Below are 23,229 nucleotides of genomic sequence, written 5' to 3' on the forward strand. Positions count from 1 at the left end.
TTTTTGACCTATTTCAACGAGGATTTCGCTGTATAAACTTGAGCTCAAATCATAATTCAACAGTGGTCGAGCTATTTAATTGCTATGTTCTGTATCTATGAAAGTATACTATTATAGAACTAAAAACGAGAGAATGCTCTGCTTAATATGCAACTCTCTTTTTTCACTTACATTTACACGACTCAAACTTCCTCGTATCATTCTTTGCAAAGACTTATATTTTTTAAATTACTCTAAATCCTATCCATAGTTAACAAAATAGCATTAATTAGTGTAATGACTTTGAAATCTCGTCGTAGTTGGCTGTTCCTTAAAGGTAAATGAGAGATAATTCTGAGTAGGGATGAAAATGAGATGGTATGATACCATTAGATGTGATTCTTAATCCTTACGCCAAAGTTAACTTATAGGACGCATGCAACTCTTAAAAATAGATGACAGCAATTTTTTGTAAATGTCACCACATTATTGCAAAACTAATGTCTAAAATGAACGATGGATGAAATGGGTACGAACGTCAACTTTTCAGGAATATACCCGAGTGGATTCGCTTCAAATGTATTGCAGTGCTTAAATTTCACAAGGGAAAAATAACCTATGTTGACCGTGAAAGGACCATGATTTTCCCTCCGTCAGTTTTCCGCCCTTAAGTATAAATTCCATTATACTTAATGCATCAAATCGATCATTTTTTTCGCATGATGGAGTACTTTTTACGTCATCCCGCCGCAGTGTCACCACATTTCAGCGGACGCAGTTTCCAAAAATGGAGGAGAAATCATGAAAAAATAAGTTAGCATGCATCTGCGGTGAAGGGCTATGTTTTGATCCAACTCAAAAATTCATCATCCGTCCCTCGTCCTACCCATCCTTCGCATGTTCGGCCACGGAATGAATTTCGATGGTCCCCCCCACGCACATGTCACCCTCACCCCCTTCAGGAGGTCGATGCAATCGGGGAAAAGAGGATTCCCTTGTCGCACCCGCGGTTTTTAGTGATTCAGCGCGCGATTCAAAAATGGACGCGTCCGTCGCCGCCGAGTCTGCCCGCACCTCAAACCCCCTCGGCGTGCCTGTCAGCCCCGCACCCCTCCTCTCTTATCCCCCACAAACTTCCCCTCCCTTCCCTCTCCGTACTCTCCTTCCATCCCCTCCACCGAGCCCACCTGTTCATCCATCGAGACCGCACCGCACCGGAGCGTATTGCACCGCTCGCTCCGCCTCCTAGCGCCAGGTGGGCGAAGTATCCCATGGCGGCCGGCCGACCGGCATGTGTATCGCACGCGGCCTCCTTCAAATCCACTTGCGCCTCTCGATGACAATCTCTTCATGATTCTCACTCGGTGTCTATCCACGCGCTCGAGGGTCATACATGTTGGTAACTCCCGAACACTTTGCGCGATTAATCCGCTGGCCCTTCTTGTACATGTTCACCGTAATTTCTCGACGTTAATTTCTCTGATTAGTGCTGCTGCAACTTAGACAAAATGAAACGTATTTTAGTCCTTTAAAAATGCAATCAATCGTAAAATTTCCGGAATGGTGCTCGATATTTTTCTTTGTTTACTGGTGCCCTCATAAATACGTTGCATTAGTTTCAGAAAACAGATATCTCGTTTCTTAAAACTGTATGAAAGACGAGGTACTTCCTAAACTAGTTGACGCTTGTAAGCAGCTATGCTTTTCGATGCATTGTTATCACTTGGGTATTTTACTTAATCTCTGGTGAGCCGCATGATTCTATAATATTCTTGATCCGTATACAAATTAGTGTTCGATTTCTAACGTCTATTTTTATCCAATAATCTACTTCACCTGACATCAGTCTAATTTTTATATTTCGTTGGAAAAACGATACCGTTGGGTTATTTCATTTTGACATATGTAGTTTTCTTACAGGTAGTGAAATTCAACATCTTTTTCTTTTAATGACGAATTAAAATGTGTTATCTACAGGAAATGGAGTCTATCTACAAGAGATTATAAGTTTATTTTGTACTTTCCATCAATACGTGTTACTTACTGTAATTAATAAATATTGGTGCATTATTGATGAATGTTGGGTAAAGAATTATTTTTCAAGCAATTGAATAATGAACTGACGATTTTCAATTTATAATTTCATATATGAGGCTATATTTAATAATGTTTTCTCTACGCATACCATCATGTCATTTCATTTACCAATATATACCTAAATAATCATGTATTATGAAAGCAAACTTAAATGAAATAGCGAAATTTGTCATGTACTTGCTTTTCAGATGCATACTAATAAGTCCTAACTATTCCAAAATTTTAAATATTGTACAAATACTTGCATGCCTAAAAATCGTAATCCTTAAAAACTAATACGATTTTTTAACAGGTGTATCATATAATTAGTGTATAATATCTATCATTAATTAATAATTCAGCCTAATTATTTTCATAGAATACATTTCATCTCTGCTTTGAAGGTATCGCGCTGCTGTGCGTGATTTTTTTCATGCATATTTTTAAAATAATTACCTATGTAACTACATTGGCACGAACTTATTCTTCCTTACTCGAGCTGTAAAAAAAACTTAAGCTACAGTTTGTTTAAATTTCTTTGATCAAAGTGCCTCTCATATGGGAGTGATATTTCAAAATCATGCTTTCTTATCCAAGGTTTTTATCAAATTGATTTCGGGCGAATGGAATTATCAAGCACTTTTCCTGAAAGTAGTATTTCATGCGCGAATGATTATCCACATAATTTGTAGCAGGCCATTTCTTTTTATTAGTTATACTAATTGATGATGTTTTGATGTTTAAAGTATTGGGTTTTGTTTTCTTTCTTTAACGAGAAACTAATTTTCTTAAGAATTTCTCACAGTTCTTCCTCCTGTAAGTGTATTTAAACTTACCGCCTTCTCCGGATGATTGCCCTTGTAGTTTTCTTTTTACATTTTCTGAACTCGGTCAGATCCACGCTTGGCCAAGTTTTCAAACTTGGTGTCGTCGCACTCTGCTCGCATCCCGTCTCTTCCGTACCCAGACCGGTCGCGAGAGACGCGTTCACTTGTTCTCTTAACTTGATTCGGGAGAGACTCCATTGGTGGAACAATAAAACGCCCCCCCCCCCCCCAAGCCGAAGCGAAGCCCTCGGGTGTCGTTTCGACGAGGAGATGCGCCTTTGTCTCATTTCACTCGTGTTGTGTGCGTGTACAGTCCTTTCTGCCTCTTACTTGAACTCTTCCCACTTTTGTGTGAAACTGTCTTCGTGTCTAGGTCGGCGCCTCGTGACATCACGGTGCCATGCCCGCTCTTCTCCTCCATCTTCTCCCAGAACGTTTCTTCAAACCGTTACACCTATTCCAAGCTTACCATCGCCCTCATGTTTTACCTCACCTTACCGATGGACCTTACGCTTCCTTATTATCCTAAACATACCCTATTTCTTTATCACTCTAAATAAACGTAGCTTAGTACCCTAGGTGTCTCTTAACCATACCTAAATCACATCCGGGTTAACTCTATGACTTTTTGTAATCATTTAAACACAGCTGTTGCCAATACAAAAAAATTAGTTTTAGTCACTAAAAAAATTCTTTATCCATTCCTAATTTAGGGATATATGATATGTATGATAAAATGTTTGGCTACAACAGCAGTTAAAAATTACTAAATTTATTTTATGGAACTGCGTAGGCTTACCATATACATTAATCATGTAAATAAAAAAATTTACCTCTTGGTTCGACGTGCAAAAAAATTATTTGAATGACACAGGAGTTCAGCTTCATCATTACCACCTGGTGATTAAAAAACAATTCAAAATTCCGTTCTTTTCTATGACATTTTTGTTATGTTTATCAGTAAAGTAGATACTATTTTCCGCAACAGTTGTGTTTCTTGATTATTATAAAAATATTTGCCTACTTTGTTGACCAAATCCCCGGGTTAATGCTTTGAAAAGCTTCCAAATGGCTCTTCCTGTGTACTGTCATCACCTCCGCTCAGCCCTTCTTCCGTGTGTATGTGTGTTTGGTGTCTCTCTCTCATGATGTGCCATATCTTTCCTTGGACGTTGCCCGCCATAGCGCCTCTTCTCTGTGTTTGTTGCAGACAGCGGGGGGCACGGAGCGAGCCCACATGGTCTCTGGACTTAGACTCTCAAAAAAAAGCAAACTGATTGGGAAGAAAGAAAGAGTTGGTCGTAAACGGGGCTCTCTATTGTGAGTGCGAGAGAGGGAGAGAGGTGTTTGGGAAAGACAGAGAGAGAGAGAGAGAGGGGAGGCGTGCGCAAAGAAAGTTTAGGAGAGCCGCCCTCCAGGTAAATTGCCCTCTTGTGCTGCTGCTACCCACCCTCCCGGTATAAATATACAACCTTTATATATATATTTATATCTCTCTATATATATATATTTGCATAAACAAAGATACATCCATAGTTGGCTAGTTGGCTCGACATCCACCTTCCACATTCCCGTCACTTGGCTGCACCTCCCAACCTCAATTCGCACCCATAAGCCCTCGTCCCTTCTCAGCCAGCATAAGGGGTGATATGCATATGCACATAAAGTATTCCTGGTTTCCATGGATGAGCTTTCCCTTGAGATATTTCATATCTAATAAAGATTAAAAAGTAAACCTTGTTGTATTCCACTCAGTTTTAATTAATAACTCAACCAGTTTCAACCTTTTCAGGTCATTATCAAGAGGTGAACAAATAGATGTACAGACAAGGCCGTATATAAACTTATAATTCCCCCTTTTCCCCTTCCCCCTTTCAACTTTTGTGTGACTCTACATAAGTATATATATACCACCTTGTCTGTATATATATTTTTTCACCCCTTCATAATGACCTGAAAAGCCTGAAACTGGTTGAGTTTTTTTTTTATAAATGCTGGGTTGAGTACAGCAAATTTTACTTTTTAATTTATCATGTCACGATTTCACAAAGTGAACTCGCAAACCAAATATTTCATATATAATTTCAATGGTAACTCCACCTTGGTATTTAGGTATAATTCCATTCATAAAGTGGAGTACAACCATGGAATCCAAGGATATTCTATGTATTTGTTATCACATGAGCTAGCTGTGTTTCTATTCCATTGCTGTTTCCCTTATTCTCTTGCGTCCTTCATATAATCCCACTATTCCATATGCCATTCGCTTTTGACTTAGCTTTCTCCCCTGTGTCGTCTTGCCCGAACCTCCTAATCCATCTACGTCTTCCTGTCCCAATCTCCTTTCTTTGCTCAAGCTTCTTATACTTATAAGATCTGTTTCCTCTACTTCTTAATCTCTGTTTCTTCCTTTGTGACGTCCCTTCGGTTACTTGGCGACCGTTTTCTTTTTTTACTTCCTGTGTATTCCTCTTTCATGGGTTACTTGAATGCCCCCAGCGTACACGGTGATGTTAATCCCATGGTTTCTTCAGCCTCTTACCTAGAATGATGTTTACTTCATTTCCTGTCTTTTATGCCTTAATGTCAAGCTTTGTACGACTTAAGCCCGGCTATTCTCTTAAGTCTTTTATCTGTTATTTCTCCGTATCTTGTTGTTTTACTTTGATATCTTTTTATTACTGATTTTCTACCTCTTCCTTTGATACATGTCGCCTATGTAACGTCGTCATGTTTTCATTCGAACATTTCTACCCGAAATATTTTTTCATTGACCATTATGTTGTTAAGTTTTTTTAGTTAATGATAAGTTTTTACGCCTTTTATTACTCAATTTTTTTCAATAATTTCCTTTCCTTTTATTTTTTGCATTATCTTAACTTACGAGGGAAAAATAATGTTATTCTTAGTCTGAAGATAAATATTTAAAGGAAAAATATTAATCAAACCTGCAGTAACCTTAAATTTTGGTATTTATATATTAAAACTGTGTCACTGAAATAATATTTGAAGAGGAAAAAGAGTGAATAATCAACTTTACGAATCAGTCGCACGTATTCAATCACATTGGGTTTTTTTAAACAAAATATGGTAATTAATTTATGGCATTCATTAAATGAGGAAAATATATTATTTCAAATCATTATTTAACCTTAAAAAGATGATAATTAGCTTTCTAGAAAATATTCAAGACATTCAGTAAAAACTGAAGAGAGAATTTTTTTTCTTTTACTATTTTTTCTCTATATTCTCTTCTCGTATTTGCTCTATATTCCGTCCTGCTTCTTCTCGACTTCTTTCGCATTCCCTCGCTGCACCCTCTTCCCCCACTCCCTCATTCCCCCCCCCCCCCCCCGGTATCTTTGTCTCACTCACAACCTGTGTTGTTTCACGTGCCTTGCGTGTGTGTGTATGTGTGTGCGCGCGAGTGAGTAATTGTGGTTGTGTGTTGTTTAGTTTCTCTCTCTGTGTCGTATCTGTTGTTAGTTTCTGTGTCGTCAAGTGTTGTCCGCCCATTATTTGTCTCTTTTCGCGTGGAAAGGACCTTGCATTACCTTGTATTGTGTGTTGCACTGAATCAGTTTGCGCATTCTCTGGTGTATTGATCATATATGCTGAGGTTTGTATGCATACATTTGGAAGAAAAATTTTCTCACGAAAATATGTCCACAAATGTATGCACGCTCACACATATGTTGTGTTGCTGTATTCGGGGTTTCGTTTGGTCGATGTTACTTAGAATTTTTCTTTCATTATCGATTATTGTCGGCAATTTCACATATTATAGTAGTTGTTACCATTTTATTTTCACTCAACTATGTAAATCAATTTAAAAAATGTATTTCAGGTTAATATGACGTATGTTTTTTCATTTTAGTACAGAAAATGAAGATAAATTAGGGATGAGGATTCCAAGCCCGTGTTGGGTTTATATTTACGTTTTATTTAAACGAGTTTTCGCGATTGAAGAGTCCATCCTCTGAAAACTGTTGCTTCACTCTTGTATTATACAATGGGTGTTGACAATATGTTGATGTTTATTTGTATTTGCTCTGCGTAAAATCGCGAATTTTCCGCATAATTTCCTAAGGAATCGAAACTATCCTCTTGGAAAACATTTTCGGCATATTTAATTTTATTTTATTAAAATTATAATCATGAAAAACAAAGGAATTAATCGTTTAGGTTGCTACACTGCACTGTTCTTGAATCAAGTGAAATAGGTTTAATTACGTCAAAGCTATGATCAGGCAGGCCTTAAAAACCAAGCAAGCAAGGTCTATCTTGTTATAGTAATCCCTATCTGAATTGAGTAACGAATAGTAGCTTCTACTCACTATACGAGGTAGGTACATTAGAAAATGTTTTCTTGACGTTCATTAATTTGTTTATAACCAATACGCCGTAATGCCTAGCACACACTGGTATCTGATCTCATATCAATGGCTGATTTTGTTACAACTAGTCTCGATATCTAATACATATTACTCCTGGGTATCTATAACAAAAATATGAGGTGCTGTGAGCATATGATAATCATACGATACTTAGATTTTTCTATCATTCTCCTCCCCTATTGCCTCTGTTTCACAGTGCAGCTTAAAACAAGTCAGAATCAAGCCAACTGTTGAATGGCATCGCTTAATTAAAAACACTTTTCTGCTTGTAATTCTAAAAGTCTGCTTACAATACGGGTATTTTTTCAATCAGAGAAGAATATTGTACTTTGAACTTCACTTCATACGTTCTAAACTTGGTAGTTAAAAATAACTGTCCGGGAGGGCAAAAGATTGGAAATCGATCCTGTGAACAACTTACCTGCCCCCTTGCTCGGAAGTCCTGTCATCTCATACCGAGCCGTGGTCCAGGCGTCGCAACCACAGACCCTGCAAACGTCGGAAGCAGACACTGGTAATCATCCTCGTGTTCTGACCCTTGGTCAAAGGGGAAACCCGAACAGGATAGGTGGCTGCACGGAAACTAACCTCTTAATTTGCGGTGAGCAGAGTGGTCGGTGGATGTAATGAGAGTGGGTTTTCCATTCCCCGATGGCTGGAGATTTCGTGGTGAGTGGAAGGACTTCAGGGAAGATGGGGAACTCCTAAGTGCAGTTTCCTACCGCTTCCTCTTCATGAACCGTTCCGCGCTTTTGAGCACAAAAGTAAGGTTTTATGCCCCTTATGTCGATTGGCTATGTCCGTACGGGAGAATTTGCCTAACTCTTTGGTTACTTTCTATGCTCCTCGGGGGTATAGATGTTTATCTAAGGCATTAAACTTTTATTACATGATTAAGGATCAAGTAAAAGTAATAAATTGAAACAGTATTGCGAAATTCATATTTTATATGACCGCATTGTGGGTTTTTATTATTATACCATTAAATTTAGAGAGTGGTCAAGTTTTTTTTTTTTTGAGTGAGAGATGACCTCAGCATCTCTTGTAGGAATAATAGGTTAACGTTGTACTTCATTGCTGTAACGGAACCTTTGGTCATTGTCTCTTTGGAAGCATCCGCAAATAATCAACTCGAGAAATCACCCAATTTATGAAAATACACACTGCGCTGATTTTTGTTACACAAGCTAAATTAGTAAAGTATTGTCAAGTGATAACAAATAATCGGGATAGTCAAAATTTCTTATCGTCCCAATCAAATATTTCTACCAAATAACAGTCTATCAGACGATTGTGTATGAATTTACCTGCCTCGGTAAAAGACCTTTTTCTCGTCGCCCCGGCCTTGTCATATCTCCAGTAAGTCTTTGGTTCCTACCTCAATTAACCCTCGGTCAAAGTCCTTTTCCTTATCGGTTTGGGTCCTTCAAGGCACTCCACCCACGAAGCCAAATTGCAACTACTCTCTTCGACTTCATTCTCCACCCGTCGCGGCTTTCCCCTTTTCTCCCCTGCCTTTCATCTCTGCTGATCGTCGTCCTCTCTCTCTTCCATTGCCTCCTACCTTAGTGATTCTTTTCTTTCCTCCCGAATTCTCCTTCATCCTTTAATCTATCTATCCTCTCTCCCTGTACCCTGATCCCATAATTCCTTACCCTCATCGCGAGTCGACGACTTCCATATATATCCCTCGCTCTGCCCACACACACACACACACGTCGCAGCATCTTCTTTTCTGCGAAATCCGTCGCTTCACTCGGAGGCGCCATCTTTCTCCCCCGTCCCACCTGACTTCTCTCCCTCCTCCCCCCCCCCCGCCTCCTCTCCAATCCCAAAATTCCCCGCGCTCATGTTTCTCTCCATCACCTTCAGGTTTCCCCCATTGCGTCTCCGTCAACTCCCCCTCCTCCGCCCTCCTGTCACTCCGGATCCCTTTGTCCTTCCGTCTATTGTCCTTCCCTCTCCGTGGTCCTTTTCTCCCCTCCCCTTCCATCCTCCAATGGTCCTCCCCCAGCTATCCACTCCCTTCATTCTCTTCCTTATGTCCTGGGTTACAGTTTTGAGGTTGCGTTACATTTTTTTTCTCGGCCTTCGTTTCGAATGCGCGAGACCTGCATCCATTTCGAGAACTGAATAAATCTTGCGTGCAATACAAATGAAAAGTAACATGAAGAATTATCGCAGGCTTTTCCGGCGTATTGTATCGTGGAAGGTTACTTGAGGTTTCCACCGGGTCAGTTTCGATGTCCGGCAGAACGATGAACGAGTCGTCCATCGTCCTGCCGGAGTCATTTTGTCCATGCCCTGATGACGATCGAAGAATCGTTCATCGATACGCCGGCCGTGATGGAGAACCTGATCAGGTGGAAATCCCGGGGAACCTTTCTTGAAAAGTAACATTGTCATATTTTACAAATGAATAGTCTCCAAACAACATGTTTCTGCACGTAAATAAAATTATTCAGTTTTATTATTTGAAAATATCCCAGATAAGTTATTAAAATCCTTGAGAGCCATTAGGGCAGGGGAGAGGAGGGAAGTGATTGGCATTCAGGGGAGGCTAAACAAAAAGACAGAAGGAGGGAGGAAGTGGATGATCAATGGGGTACGTATGGAGTAAACAGATTGAATGAAAATTTAACTTTGTTTTTCCACAAAAAGAAGGATGCCGCGTCGCAACCGCGGTCGTGATCGAATAAATATTTATGTGGAAAAAAAAGTTTAATTTTCATTCAATATGAATAAATTGCACAAAGTAACGCCTCAAACCATCAACTTCATGGAGTAAACAGCATTAGTTGACTTGTGAAAACCATCGTGGTTTGAGCCTGAAACCATGAAAAGTATTTGAATACTACTTAAAATGCTTAGCAATACCTGCTTACTTCTTTTTTTTCAATTGGAATAATTATCTCAAGCTCTTGAATAAACTCGGTGATGAAAAATAAAATTCAACTGAGGACCGAATTCAACTGGGGAAAAATGTAGCGATTCTCTTCATCTCCCCCTTCATCTTAATATTCCATACACAAATAGGCACACATACATGCGGCGTGCACCTCCTGCCTACTTAAGTTTGGGTGACACTAATAATTACAAAACAATGCTACAATTTTCACTTTTAAAATGATGCGTACTCAACAAAATGAGTAATAATGAATCTTTAAGTCTCGTCAAAGGGCATTACGTGAATCTAGTGTAATATACTAAACTAGTAGTATATAATGCGTCCTCAATTTGTCAGTCTTCCTATCTATGTGCTGCTCCATCTCCCTGAGGCTTTTGTTCAGCTGTTAAAGCCTCCACCCCCGTTAGAACGTGTACGGTACCTGTTCCATACCTTTCATCGTCCCGTCCGGTGCACCTTCTTTATTCAATACGGGGATGAAAAATAAAATGCCGCGGTGAATTCAACGGGGGAAAAATGTAGCGATCGTTCCATCTCCCTCTTCATCACATGTGGCCATACACAGAGACGCACACACACCTTCTCCATACTTGAGTTCCGAATGCGATCTTTCCCGATAGATCCCGCCTGTCTGATCCCAAATCGAACGTTGATTTGAATGGAGCCAGTGGACCAAACGAGCCTTGATTCTCTCCTCCCCCTCCGTTTCGATCCACAGGCGAGAAAAGCGGGAATCGCCCGATAGGCCGGAGGAGGAGTGGGTAGATGTCCACCGCGTTAGACATTCATGTGACCAATAGCCTTCATTCGTTCCGCTCCCGTGGATACGACGGTAACCGTCACGCCGTCCGGCAGCCCGGACTCGGAAAAATTTCCTATGCGCTTCAGCCTTCTTTCTTTCATCTGCCACCCGTTCAAATTCCCTTCCACATCATCCACTCCCCTCGCAGCATTTTCATATTCTTTCCCTCCTCGCGGAATAGTTTACTCCGACGCATACCAGTGAATTTCCACGTAGCCGTCCTCGGTGCCATGATGCGAGAAAGGACGAAGGTGGTTGTATTGAAGTAGGTCAGTCGCTAGGGTTCAAATCGCTCCGATATTCGGCCGGTATATTCAATGCCTTATCGGCCACGCCAACCGGGATCACCTCCATCATTGATTCATCGGGTCGGGGCGGAAGGAGACTAGGTTTTAGGGTAGTATCACCTTATCCTGTCACGAGTCTTCGCGCCGTTACCTTCCGGTCTGCATCCGACCGCTGTCCCACGCAGTCATTGTTCATCTCTCCACACCGCCACCTCCACCGGCGCCTTAACTCCTCCCCCCCCCTACCCGAAATTTCCATCTGCATCCAGCTCCGGCCAATCACTCATGCATCAACGTCCGTTTCCACATCTCACTCTAATCCCCTTCATAGCGGCAGCCCGGAAAACATATTCTCGCCAACGACGCCGCGGGATCTCTCGCACGCGGAAGAACTGGAGTCGCAACAGCTTTCCATATGACCCAGTCCGCCCGCATCGCAGTTTCCCACGCGTTCATCTCGCTCTCGCTCCCACATATGCATATTTTTTTCTCTCGTCTCCATGGTTCTCGCCACATAGTATTTCACGGAAATTCTGGAGCCCAGGGAAAATATATTTTGCAGGCCCCTTCACTGCATATTCCTTCTCCTACCCTTGCTCCTTCATCTACCGTGTTGCTCCTCATCTGTGTTACTCCATCTACCGTGAACGATACGAACTCAAACATTTTTATATTGAGACATTTTTCTTCCACCAAAATTCTGTTAATTAACACTTGCTAAAATACTAAGTTTAGTAATTTTTTTAACAGGAAAGGGGAGAGGTTCGTGCTTCAGTAATGATACTTAGGTTGTGGTTGATTAGTGCCTCTACCAGTTCCTCGGATACTTTAGGCGATCGTGGTCTCTTAAAATCGATATATCTGGCCGATAAAAGAGTGAATTTAAACATGATTCTGTAGGGGCTGATAAAATGCCTATTGGATCGTTCATCCCTAGCAGTCATCACTTTTTTTACGTTACTCATCGCCTAGAAAATAATTTTCGTCATTGAACAGTAAGTAAAGTCATAAGGTTAACCGGTAGCTTCGTCATTAGTTCTTATTCGATCGGTTCACATTGACCCCCGTCAGCTTTCTTACGAGTGCTGTACTTTCACGGATTTTCATAGTCATTTATCTCTCCATATTTTCTAATTTTATTTTCTTTTTTATGGCTATTGTCAAGTGCTTGCAAACTGATATCACTTCGTTTACCGAAGCTCTTTCATCTAAAAATTGGTTGCATACATATCGATTGCAAACATTTCACCCATGAAAAAAAGCTCTTACTTCAGTTTAGAGAATCAATCGAATGTGCTACCTTACCCATCTCCGGTAGCTCTTCATTAACCAAAAAAGGTTAACTACAAAGTGAGATGTGAAGTGGAATCGTGGTAGAATGGAATTTTGACAGGGTCGAGTTTAAATTTTTAGGATATGCTCTGGCTATCATCTTGTCAGGGATTGAGCTCTTATAAGTTACTTTTTCCTCATTTTTTTAATGGGAGCAGGAGAGGAAATGTTTTTCGTCCCTCCAGGAGAAAGATATTGTTTACTATCTTATGATCAACAGTTCGAATAATACCTTTCCAAGTAAATTCGTCTCGCCTTATTTTTCTCAAGTTCTGTACCCCACCCCTTTCCTTTCCTGACGACTCAACAAACTCCCGCCCTTCTCCCTCCCTTTTATTTTTCGCCCCTCCTTTGTCTGCCCTGAACACTTTTCCCGTTCCGAAATGTATTATGTTAGCTCCCTGCCATCAATCTCACTCCCGTCTCCTTTTAAAACGCCTCTTATTCCCACGCTCCTTTGGCATATGAGAAAATTCCCTTCTCCGCGGCCTCCTCTTCTTATTCCGCCCCAAAGTGATGAATACCCCAGCAGCGAGGCTGTTTACCCCCCACACACACTTACCCCATCCCCTTTCCCCTTTCCTCAACCCTTTTTCCCCCACCCCTATCCTCCCACACAACCACCCCCGCCTTCCTTCCTTCCTCCGCTCGCGAGGGCGTTTCACACTGCGTCGAATCCGTCCGGAACGTGTGTCCGCTCTTCGTGGGCCCCTCTCGCAAGAGACTCGAAAGCAAACTTTTTGTTCCCCTCTACAGTCATCATTCCTGGGACGTCACGGACGTCATCAGTCGGGCGGTGCGGCAGCGAGAGCCTCGCCCGCGAGGCACTGCACTTCGCTCCCCGTTGTTTACGTTATCCGACCGTCGAGGAGTGAAGTTGCGCGTGGGCTTACTAAAATGTCCGTCCCTTCTGGACATCATTAAGGATATACATTAATGCCATCGGTCATTTTCGCCCCTTTCGGGACCAGGGAATGTTTGTTTAGTAATTTTGGGTGAAAACTTTCCCGTCGCACTTATAGCACAGTTTGTTGGTGCGTGGATTAGAAAGGGCAGAATGGGGAAAATTGAGGCGGTGAAGGAAAAAAAAGTGTTTCTGATGTTAACAAAACTGTAATGTTGTCTGCAGTTAAGCATCCCTCAGGTGTCCATAATACTGCGCTTTAAAGAATTCAGCTTGCTTCGGATTAGGGATTTCTCTTGGACTCCTCCCTTGTGGTCATCCAGTCACACAGTTGTCAGAGAAAGGATTCATATTTATTTAATCATATTTTTTAAGTTAATTTGGATAAACATGTGAAAAGACCCACGAATATTAAATAAATAAATGATATTTATGCACGAATCGGATAAATCAACTGCTGAATAAATCCTACAATATGTTTCCGTAGCCCTCATTATTTAGCTAAGCAGTCGAATTCTCTCGTTTGTGGTCCAAAACATGCTTGAAATCGTGTAACCCACCCCCTCTAGATACGTCTTCATCCCCTCCGAAACATACCCCGTGCATACAGGTGAATGCATCTTGCTCGAATATCAGAGCTACTACCGACGACAGCACAAAGTATTATGTCCATAGGCCATTTTTGTCCCCCTGGGGATCGGTCGGGGGAGGGGGGACCTTCACGGTGCTGGATAATGGGGAGGGGATGGAGGAGAAGGGGGTAACAGTTCGGATCCGGAGGGAATCGGAGAGGAGTTTCGCGGCCGCTGCACGTAAGGGGTTAATGATGCGTGTGTTTATTCTCGGGTGGGATGGGATGTTTGGGGAAGTGGGAGTCTCCTCCTCTCTCCGTTCGGGCATCGGGGACGTTATGGCTGGAGATAGGCGGGTCCGTTTGCCACCACCACCTCCAATTCTACCTACATCCTCCTTCTCTCTCTCTCCCTCGTGACGTATAATGTTTGCATCTGCTAATGGGGCGGTATCATTTAGTGTGCGCGGCCCATCCAAGCGACAGGGGCCATCACTCCTCCGGGTCGCCGCCTATACCCTCTCTCTCTCTCTCGCTATCTCTCTTTCCATCCGCGCATCACCCTTCTCTCCCCAGAGCCCTCCACAGAATCAGCGCGCACACGTCATTTCCGATCCACGGGTACGTCGTCGTGACGTCGCTTAGTTATTTGGAGTAGGTGAGCGGTGGCTAAGGTCATCTACGCCATTTGGTGCAATGGTGCGAGAGACGGAGGGAAACATAGTGTCGAAGTTCCCCTACTTGTGAGTTACCTTCACCATCACCGTGTTTTCAGACACTGCTTTCAGACAAGAATATTGCAGTCAAGCTACCAATACGAACCGCCAATTACGCCTTTTTACATTACGTCTAGCTTCAATCATTAGTGTCCTTATTGTTTTACCGTAGGAAACAGATTATACGCTTAGCATCGCCACCCTAATAATCTCCACATAATCAGCACGCACACCTCATTTCCGATGTACAGGAATGGCATAATGATGTTGCTGGTTTGGTAATTTGGAATAGGTGACTGGTGGCGACGCTATATTGTGCCATTTAATGGTAAGGGATGGGAAGAAAGAAATCTGGTATTGGCTTTGCCCTTCTCTTGATTAATCTCCATTAACACCCTGTTTTGAGGCACTCCATTCAGATATGAGCCTTGCAATCAGGCTAAAACTCCGAACCGAAAATTACTTCTAAAATATTTCTTGTAGCTTCAAGCAGTAGAGTATTTTGTTATTTTATCATCGGAATATGGATGACACACCATCCCCGCCGTTGAACCCTCCACTTCATCAACGCGATAACGTCATTTCTGATCCACGGAAACGTAGCGTCGCTGATTTAGTAATTTGGAGTAGGTGACCGGTGGCTAAGGCCATTTCATTTGTGCACTTTGGTACTATATGGTGGAACGGGAGACAATTGATATCGGCGTTGGACTAACTTGAATTATATTCACTTCTAACATTCTGATAAGATCCAAGCAGTCAAGCTATCAATACGAACCGGACATTATTTCTTAGCTTCAAGCAGCAATCATGTGTATTAATTTACCATAAGCAGCAGATGATGATATTGTAAGAATATCAGTATAACTTTTCACTTTGTGGAAAATTTATGTGAATCAAACATTGCGTCAAAGAATGTTTTACACCTTCAGTAGTGGTCAATGAAATATTTCTTTCCAAAGGACTCTACCAATGTCAATTTTAATATCGGAATAAAGCGTTTTAAATGATTATCAATAAAAATGTACTTATCACAAAATTCCCTCTCTGTAAGCTCCTAGAAAAACAAAACGTGCGCATGCTGAAGTTGCCAAAAAATTATGATTAATGGCTGGGAGTTTTTTACGGAATAAATTTATGCTTATAAATACTCGAACTCATATATTTTCAACAAAGCTATTTTAGATATCAATATCACGAATTCCAACCCATAAATTTGTCATGAAACACTCCAGCTAAAACCCACCTGACTCCCGATGCTGTCCCAAGCGCCGCTGTTCCGTTCCGACATTGCACACAACCTCCCCAAGCCCAATAAACTCGCTCAGCATTCCTCCTTCGGACCGCCGTCATGCCTCTCAAGAGCTACCGACCGCACCCCTCCTCCTCACGGCCCCTCGGCTCAATCTGCGACGTCCGCGTACCCAGGAGGGTCAAGATCCACGCCCGCGTGCACCCAAGGGAAAGCAGAGAGAGCGGGAGGAAGATAGTGGCGCCTCTCGACGGCGGTGGTGGGCGCAAGGAGGATGGCCCATTTCACCACGCCCCCCGGTTACTAACTACCTGCCACCCCCCAAGGGTTTGCGGGAGGAGGGAAGGCCTTCGCTTCTCCTCCGCGCGTCCGCCGGCGCCGGTTTGTGTGCACTCGCATGTTTGCCACTAATTATTGCGTGTTGACGGAGTTATTCGAGAGGCTGGGCGCGCGCAAGTGCATACGCGTCCCCCATGTCTCTCCGAGTGGCGTCCCTCCGCGGCGGCAATTTGACCGCTCAGCGCGGCACGGCCGTCAAACCGACCCCACGTCCCGCCCTGCCGTCGCTCGAGCGGAGAGACCCAACCACTCAGCGCGCAAACGTCTGCCCTGCCGTCATCATCTCCCATCATCGCCTCTGACCGAGCTCATTTCTCCCCGAACCGCATCGCCACCTGCCACCACCATCACGACCCCCCAATAAAATTTCCCAGCCTACCATCACCTACCATCAAACTATCTTCTAATTCATTCAAGGGTGTATACATCGCTGTTTTGGGTATTTTAAAGTGGCTGGTTATTTTAAATTTGAAACAGGGAAGAAAGGTCAAATGGATGCACTTCTAGCGCGTACTCATACCTTTCCGACCCCCGCCTTCTACAGCTAGGTACCACCCATCAAACTAATATTCCAAACCTCCTCTCCCTTTCATTCAGAAATAAATCTATTTCATTGTTAAGAGGATATAAGAGAACTACGGGTTGTTTAATTCCAAAATAACATTCATTAATTACACCACCGCCATCAAAGGAACTCACCCTTTAATATACGAGCACACATTATTTCCGATTGGCAGGACTAGCCTCTTTCAAATCCACATATTCCCCCGCGATTTGCCGCAATAAGTGTGTAGTGGTAGGTTTCCCTCAACCGGCTGTTAACTTGCAAGCTAATAAAAGAAGTAATTATGATTCGTAATGTGGGAGAGTGCCTAAGTTCAACCTAGACTCTATGTGAGTCCACAATTATTCGGGAGAGAAAATTATATCTCATCACTGTTTTGGATATTTTGAAGTGGCTGGTTATTTTAAATTTGAAACAGGGAAGAGAAGTCGAATAGATGCACTTCTAGCGCGAACTCATTCCTTTCCGACCCCCGCCTTCTACAGATAGGTACCACCCTTCAAACTAATATTCCAACCCTCCCCTCCCTTCCAACCCCGCGTCCTTCTAACTCCCTATTCCGTCAAGGTTTGGCTCAAGGAGGAGATTATAAGGGAACTTAGGGTTATTTAATTCCATTTAATCAGTCGTTAAGTCGGGCTTTTAAGGATAAAGAATTCTGTCAATAGAATTAGGCGTTGCCTACCTCCTCCTTTCGCCTCCTCATCAAAATCCACAACCCTTCGTCCTTCGCCTCCCTCCATTCCTCTATCTCTCTGTCGATATTTTATTTACTTTTGGGATTTCATACAAACTAAGAGTATCTAAATCCTTTAATCAGCCATCAAATCTGGCAGTAGACGACATAAAATTCAATCAGTGCCGGATGAGAATGGTTTTAGACGGTTCAGAACTGATTGTAAAAGATCTTTAGAAACTTTTATCCTCTCTTTAGAAATAATCATACGTAATCCAATGCATGATGGAAATTAGTTATATCTCTTCTCCTTGAAAAAATGGCTATACTTATATCGAATGAGATTATTATCACTCAGTTCTATTCAGTTAGAACAACGAAATATATCATGGTCTTTGCTATACACCAAAACGCTGTCTGCGCCCACATTATATCGTGATTCTTCCCCATATCCTCTGCCACACTAGTCAACCAACCCTGATTCTCTCTTCCTCCACTCATCGACTCTGGGACAAAAACGGATAATGCGCGCTCCAATGGTTAATATACTCCACCTCTCGTTTTTTTCGCTGAATCTGGCCAATCTGAAATTTTTTAAATCTCCAGGAGCGCTACTCACTACGAACGAAATCCGGGTACTTGGAGAGACTTCGGCAGGAGACAGAAATCCTCTCGTCTGCGCTTATACCATTTTTGATCGGGAATGTTTGTAATCTTGGTTGTTCCAACTGCTCTCCTAATTTTTTTTTTCGTTTCTTAAGAGGATTACGTGATTGGTTCCGGGGATTTTGAAAAAATCAAATCTGGTACGGCAACAAAAACTGCCGCAATCTCCTCTGCCTCTTATTCTTACCGGGCTCTTAATCTTCCTGAAGCAGTTATTCTTTTATCCCTTGCCTCCCCATATTTTCAAATAGTATTCCCTTTCATTAACTCTCCCAATAATCTCTTACAAAGCTACTTTTTAATCAAACATATCAGAAATCCCAAAAATTTTCCACATCTATCATCTGTCTACGTCGAAATCCACTGCTTGAAAGTTTCCTTTTTTCTGAATTATGATTATTAATACAGCAAAGTCTTAGCTCGTGGTTGATTTTGGATGTTTGTCATCCACACATTTTGAAACACTCGAGTGATCAATTTTATACCCAAAGGTTTTCTCACATCCAGCTCATATTTAATGCAATAAGTTTGAATATCTTCTTTATTTTCACATTTCCTGAAAGATCTTTTACTTTGCTTTATGATGCAATAAAGTTTTCATGCTAATTGCTAATGAGGTTTCACTAATAATGCGAATTACTCGTTTCGACATTAAGCAATATGCTTGATCTACAAAACCTAGTTCCTTCAATTAGCTCATATTTTCTATTTCTCCATTTTTTCCTAACAAATTAACTCATTGCGAATAGCTATTGCTGTGTATACTTTACAATGAGAGGATACCTTCAGGTTATATAGTTTCAGGAAAATCATCTGAATTCAGGGGAAATTTGCACTCACTTTATCTCCAATTATTTTATTGGTTTATCACGATAACCCTTTGTCATGACTGAGTTACGTTATCCCTCCACTTAAAGTTTAAATTGTAAATGAATTTCATTAACTCTAGACCTAACTATACCTTTTATATCTCGTGACTGAATATGTTTCCCTCTGCGCTTTACTTGCGCTAACGATTTGGACTATTTAAGAAATTATTATTTTTTGCTATGAAGATCCAGTCCAAAGATATATCAAGCTGCGTATAATAAAAGCTTTTTTGCTCTTAGTTTGACTCCATGTCGATGATATAGTGTAATTTAAGAATGTCCATTATTAATTTCAAATTCTCTTTCCTTCGAACAAAATTGCTTTCGATAAGCTTTATCATTCACGTTGAATGGTAATTAAAATTATATTTACGTAGAACTAATTCCCTTCCTCCGAAAAGGAATAGTTATCTTCCGTTAGCCATCATCATACGTCTACATTTGGCAATTACCTTTCAATTTCTTGTAGAAGCGTAGTGACGTATGTTTCGTAGGTGATAACCCCCGAGACATTTTTGAAAACCACTGGTAAAAATTGAATTAAGACGCTTTGATGATGCATGAAATACTTATTTTAGCAATGATGATGTAGATTTATTCAAAGTATCGTTTCAAATGAATGTATTTTTTTGTCGTTTTATTCCTCCATGTCTTAGATACAGTCGTATTATTATCTATGAAAAGGAAATGTATGGGTTTATTTTATTTATTTTAGCAACATATATGTCGTCATTAGCGGGGTGGTTGTAAAATAGTCCCCATAGAATTGGCGGTTGAGTATGTGATTGCGTGTTACGTAAAAGCCTTGGCGCTAATCAATAGAATTGTTTACGCTGGTGGACACAATTTTGGCTTTTTTCCTTTAAAAGCAAAATTTTGCATGCCACCTCTTACTATGCATGCTTGTCTCATACTCTGTTCGTGCCTTTAATGCATAGCTGTCATTCGAACTGATCGACTAAAAAAAAAACAAGTAAATATGTCGATTTTTGGCCATTGACGTGTGCAAACATTTCTTTTAAACGTGTAAATATTTTGAGTGTCTTTCACTGAGATGGCTCTGCACTTTTTTTACCTAGAGAGTCGTGCTATAGAGAGTGTTTCACTTGACGTCGTCGTCGGTCATTCGCCCTGGAATTCGCAACTGACCCTTGTCTCGTTGTTTTTGATTTCAGAAGACAGAAAACTGTTCGTGGGAATGCTCAGCAAGCAACAGACGGAAGAGGATGTCCGACAGCTCTTCGCGCCATTCGGTTCAATCGAGGAGTGCACGATATTGAGAGGGCCCGACGGAACCAGCAAAGGTAAGCACGTTCGCCCAGTCCATCAGCAGCGTCCGACTTCCGACGCGCTATTACTGCCCCTTCAACGTCGTACTCCCTTGTCATTTCTATTCCCCGCGCTGCCTTCAATAATATTTGCGCTGCTTCGAACGCCGGGACAGCGACTCGGACGCACTTCGGGTTCCAATTGAGTTGTGGAAGTCATAATACGTCGAGTGACAACGTGCATGGAGAAAAAGTGTTTCACGTGTGTTGCCACAGTAAATTACTCTGGGAATTCGATCTGTCTTTAAAAGCAGCCATACTTTTATCATTTTGAAGAAAATTTTATATCAGTTATATGAGTTAAAAAAGTCCTTTGAATAATTTATTTTTTCTTGCAATATGCATGCTATATAAATCCTGATTTTTTGCGTAATCATGATAAAATATATTTTCATGGGGAGCAATTTTTGAAATTATATTTTTTATATAGGAACTTTCTGGATGTTTAGATTTCTGGATGTATAAAACATAGAATTATCATATGTACTCATCATCACGGTAATATAGCTTTATTGCTAAACTGAGTACCGAGCTTTTTTTAGTTTGATCCGCTGTATAAATTCTTTGAAAATGAATTAACGGAAAAAAAATTTATCTTCGTATCACAAATCTCTTTTAGTTCTATTAAATACTCACCATTACGAATCGCGACTTTATATTCCGGTGGGAATGCAATTCCGTAGTAAAAACTAATGTTTTTAATTCCATAATGAAGACTTTGTTCCAAATTTTGAAGAGAAAGATATCTGTGAGCGTTTACGGTCCATCTTTATCCGGTGATGAGAGCCGAAAATCTTTCCGCGATGACCTCTTTCATTCCGTCGTCGTTGAGTCCATACTTCCTGATCATTCGTACGCGCAAACTTCCGCTTCGCATTCCTCGCTAAATCAAAACTCGTGCCTCTTAACTCGAGGTAAAGATTGTGAGCATGAATTATTTCTGGAAGTGGCAGACGCGCCAACGAACAACGTTCTTCCTCCCGTCAGCCCTTCTTTCTCTCAAACGTAAATTTTCCCCTTTTCCCCATCTCTATACCCTTCCCACCTTCTCCCCCTACTTTTACCGCTAGCGCACTAATGGATTCCACCATTGACTCCACTCGAAGCCACGACACACACTCGAGCACTTAAGGAACGACGCAATCATATAAGTCGGGAGTGCCTAAGCCTTTCCTTCTCCTCCTCCCCTTATCGAGGAGTCCTGCGTGCCTTAACTCCACGCCGCGCGGCCGCAGTTTTTCTACCCCTCAACCCTTCCTCTCCCCACCCCGGCCCGACCCCCTCTCTCCGCACCACCTCTCACCACGCGCGCTAGAAATAGAAATGTTGATCGACCCGATGCTTTGGGGAAGGAAGAACCGGTCGGAAGAAGAGTTGTGAGGAGAGGAGAGAGGATCGAGCGAGTGGTCCCTCATCGCGCACAGCCTCCGAATCGCGTGGTCCTGATCTCCTATCCCATCCCCTGCGATTCCCTCGGTCTTTTCCCTACTCCCCCGACCCATTTTCGGATCCCTGCATACCCCTCTCCCTCCTCCCTACCCTTGCACACCCATCTCCCGTCCCGCTATCTTCCTCCCCCTTCCAACCCTCCTCTCTCCTTCTCACTTAACGTTTCCCGAAGTTTCTTTGTTTCCAAGTCGACGAGGACGAACCCGCGTGCCTAACCATCTTCTCCTCCTCTCGGTTCCCGCCGCGCCTTTCCCTAAAATTCAAATGCTTTCATCCCTATTCCCCCTCTGGCGCCCACCCACCCACGCGTAGTTGCATCGCGCCGGCACGAAATGTTTGAAAGTCCTTCATAGCCTTCCAGTCGATCCGCCAAATTAGCCCCTCCCCTCCGAGACCATCCTTCCCCCCCTCTCCGCCGTGCCACCCTCCCCTCCCACTAACCCATCCTCCCCATCACCTACTTCAGTGTGGAGTGCTCACCCCCACTCCATAGCCTCTTTACTTCTCACCTCCTGCTCCTCCTGTCGTGAATTTCTTTCCCCGTTGTATCTCTCTTTCCCCCGCTACTTCCTTAAGAGAAGTCCAACCCCATTGACTCTTGCCCCTCCACTCAGCTTATCTACGCTAGAGGCCGGGTTTTTCCGCGGGCATAACTTTTCGCCTCTTTCTTTTCAATTATAAACTGCCATTAGCTTCGGGATAAATGCGTGAAGGGACCCTATCGTGAAGTTTAATGCTTGCCCCTTGTACGCCGCCAATCGTATGCATGGCATGCAGTCTACGGGAGGGTGAAGTTCTCCTTTCGAGTGCTTTCGCAGGATATGGCGAACAGCAATTCCTGCGACGTGGAATGGAGTGAAGTTGATGCATTTATTCTCCGTTTTCAAAAATAAGATTTTGTGTACTTTTGTTCCTGACTAGCCTAATTCTTTTACTATCTTTTCATTGTAAAAAACCTTATATCTAACTTCAAAATTGAACACTGAAATCGAGTAAATCCCTATTTTTTTCGGTGGGAATTATTTTTTATAGTATTTTTAATTTAACATGAGAAATTATTATAAATTGACTTTTCATAATCTTTATATTGCGTTGTTCTTCAATTTCAAGTGTTAAAATCCCAATGCATTCACTTTTTTAACGGTTCCTTTATCGTTTAACCAGTAATTGTATTTATTGTAATTTACTGCCGTTATCAATGCACAGTACAAAAAATCCACAAAATCATCTTTGTTTAAAGGCATCGGCAGAGTGATGATAAATTACATTTTGTGCCTACTCTTCCA

General features: G+C 41.9%; 1 protein-coding gene across 6 annotated transcripts in view; it reads left to right on the top strand.

Moving 5' to 3' along the window:
• Positions 1 to 23,229, top strand: part of LOC124171062 (CUGBP Elav-like family member 4) — a 711,449-nt gene that overhangs the window by 601,490 nt on the left and 86,730 nt on the right. For 5 of the 6 annotated variants that reach the window (XM_046550227.1, XM_046550214.1, XM_046550233.1 and 2 more), the window contains exon 3: positions 20,342 to 20,470. In XM_046550227.1, the coding sequence (XP_046406183.1) occupies positions 20,342 to 20,470 (129 nt within the window). Of the gene's footprint in view, positions 1 to 4,104; positions 4,301 to 20,341; positions 20,471 to 23,229 lie in introns of those variants that run through there. The other variant, XM_046550238.1, reaches the window with a different exon arrangement.

The sequence above is a fragment of the Ischnura elegans genome, chromosome 1 (assembly GCF_921293095.1).
Source record: "Ischnura elegans chromosome 1, ioIscEleg1.1, whole genome shotgun sequence".
Taxonomy (NCBI): domain Eukaryota; kingdom Metazoa; phylum Arthropoda; class Insecta; order Odonata; family Coenagrionidae; genus Ischnura; species Ischnura elegans.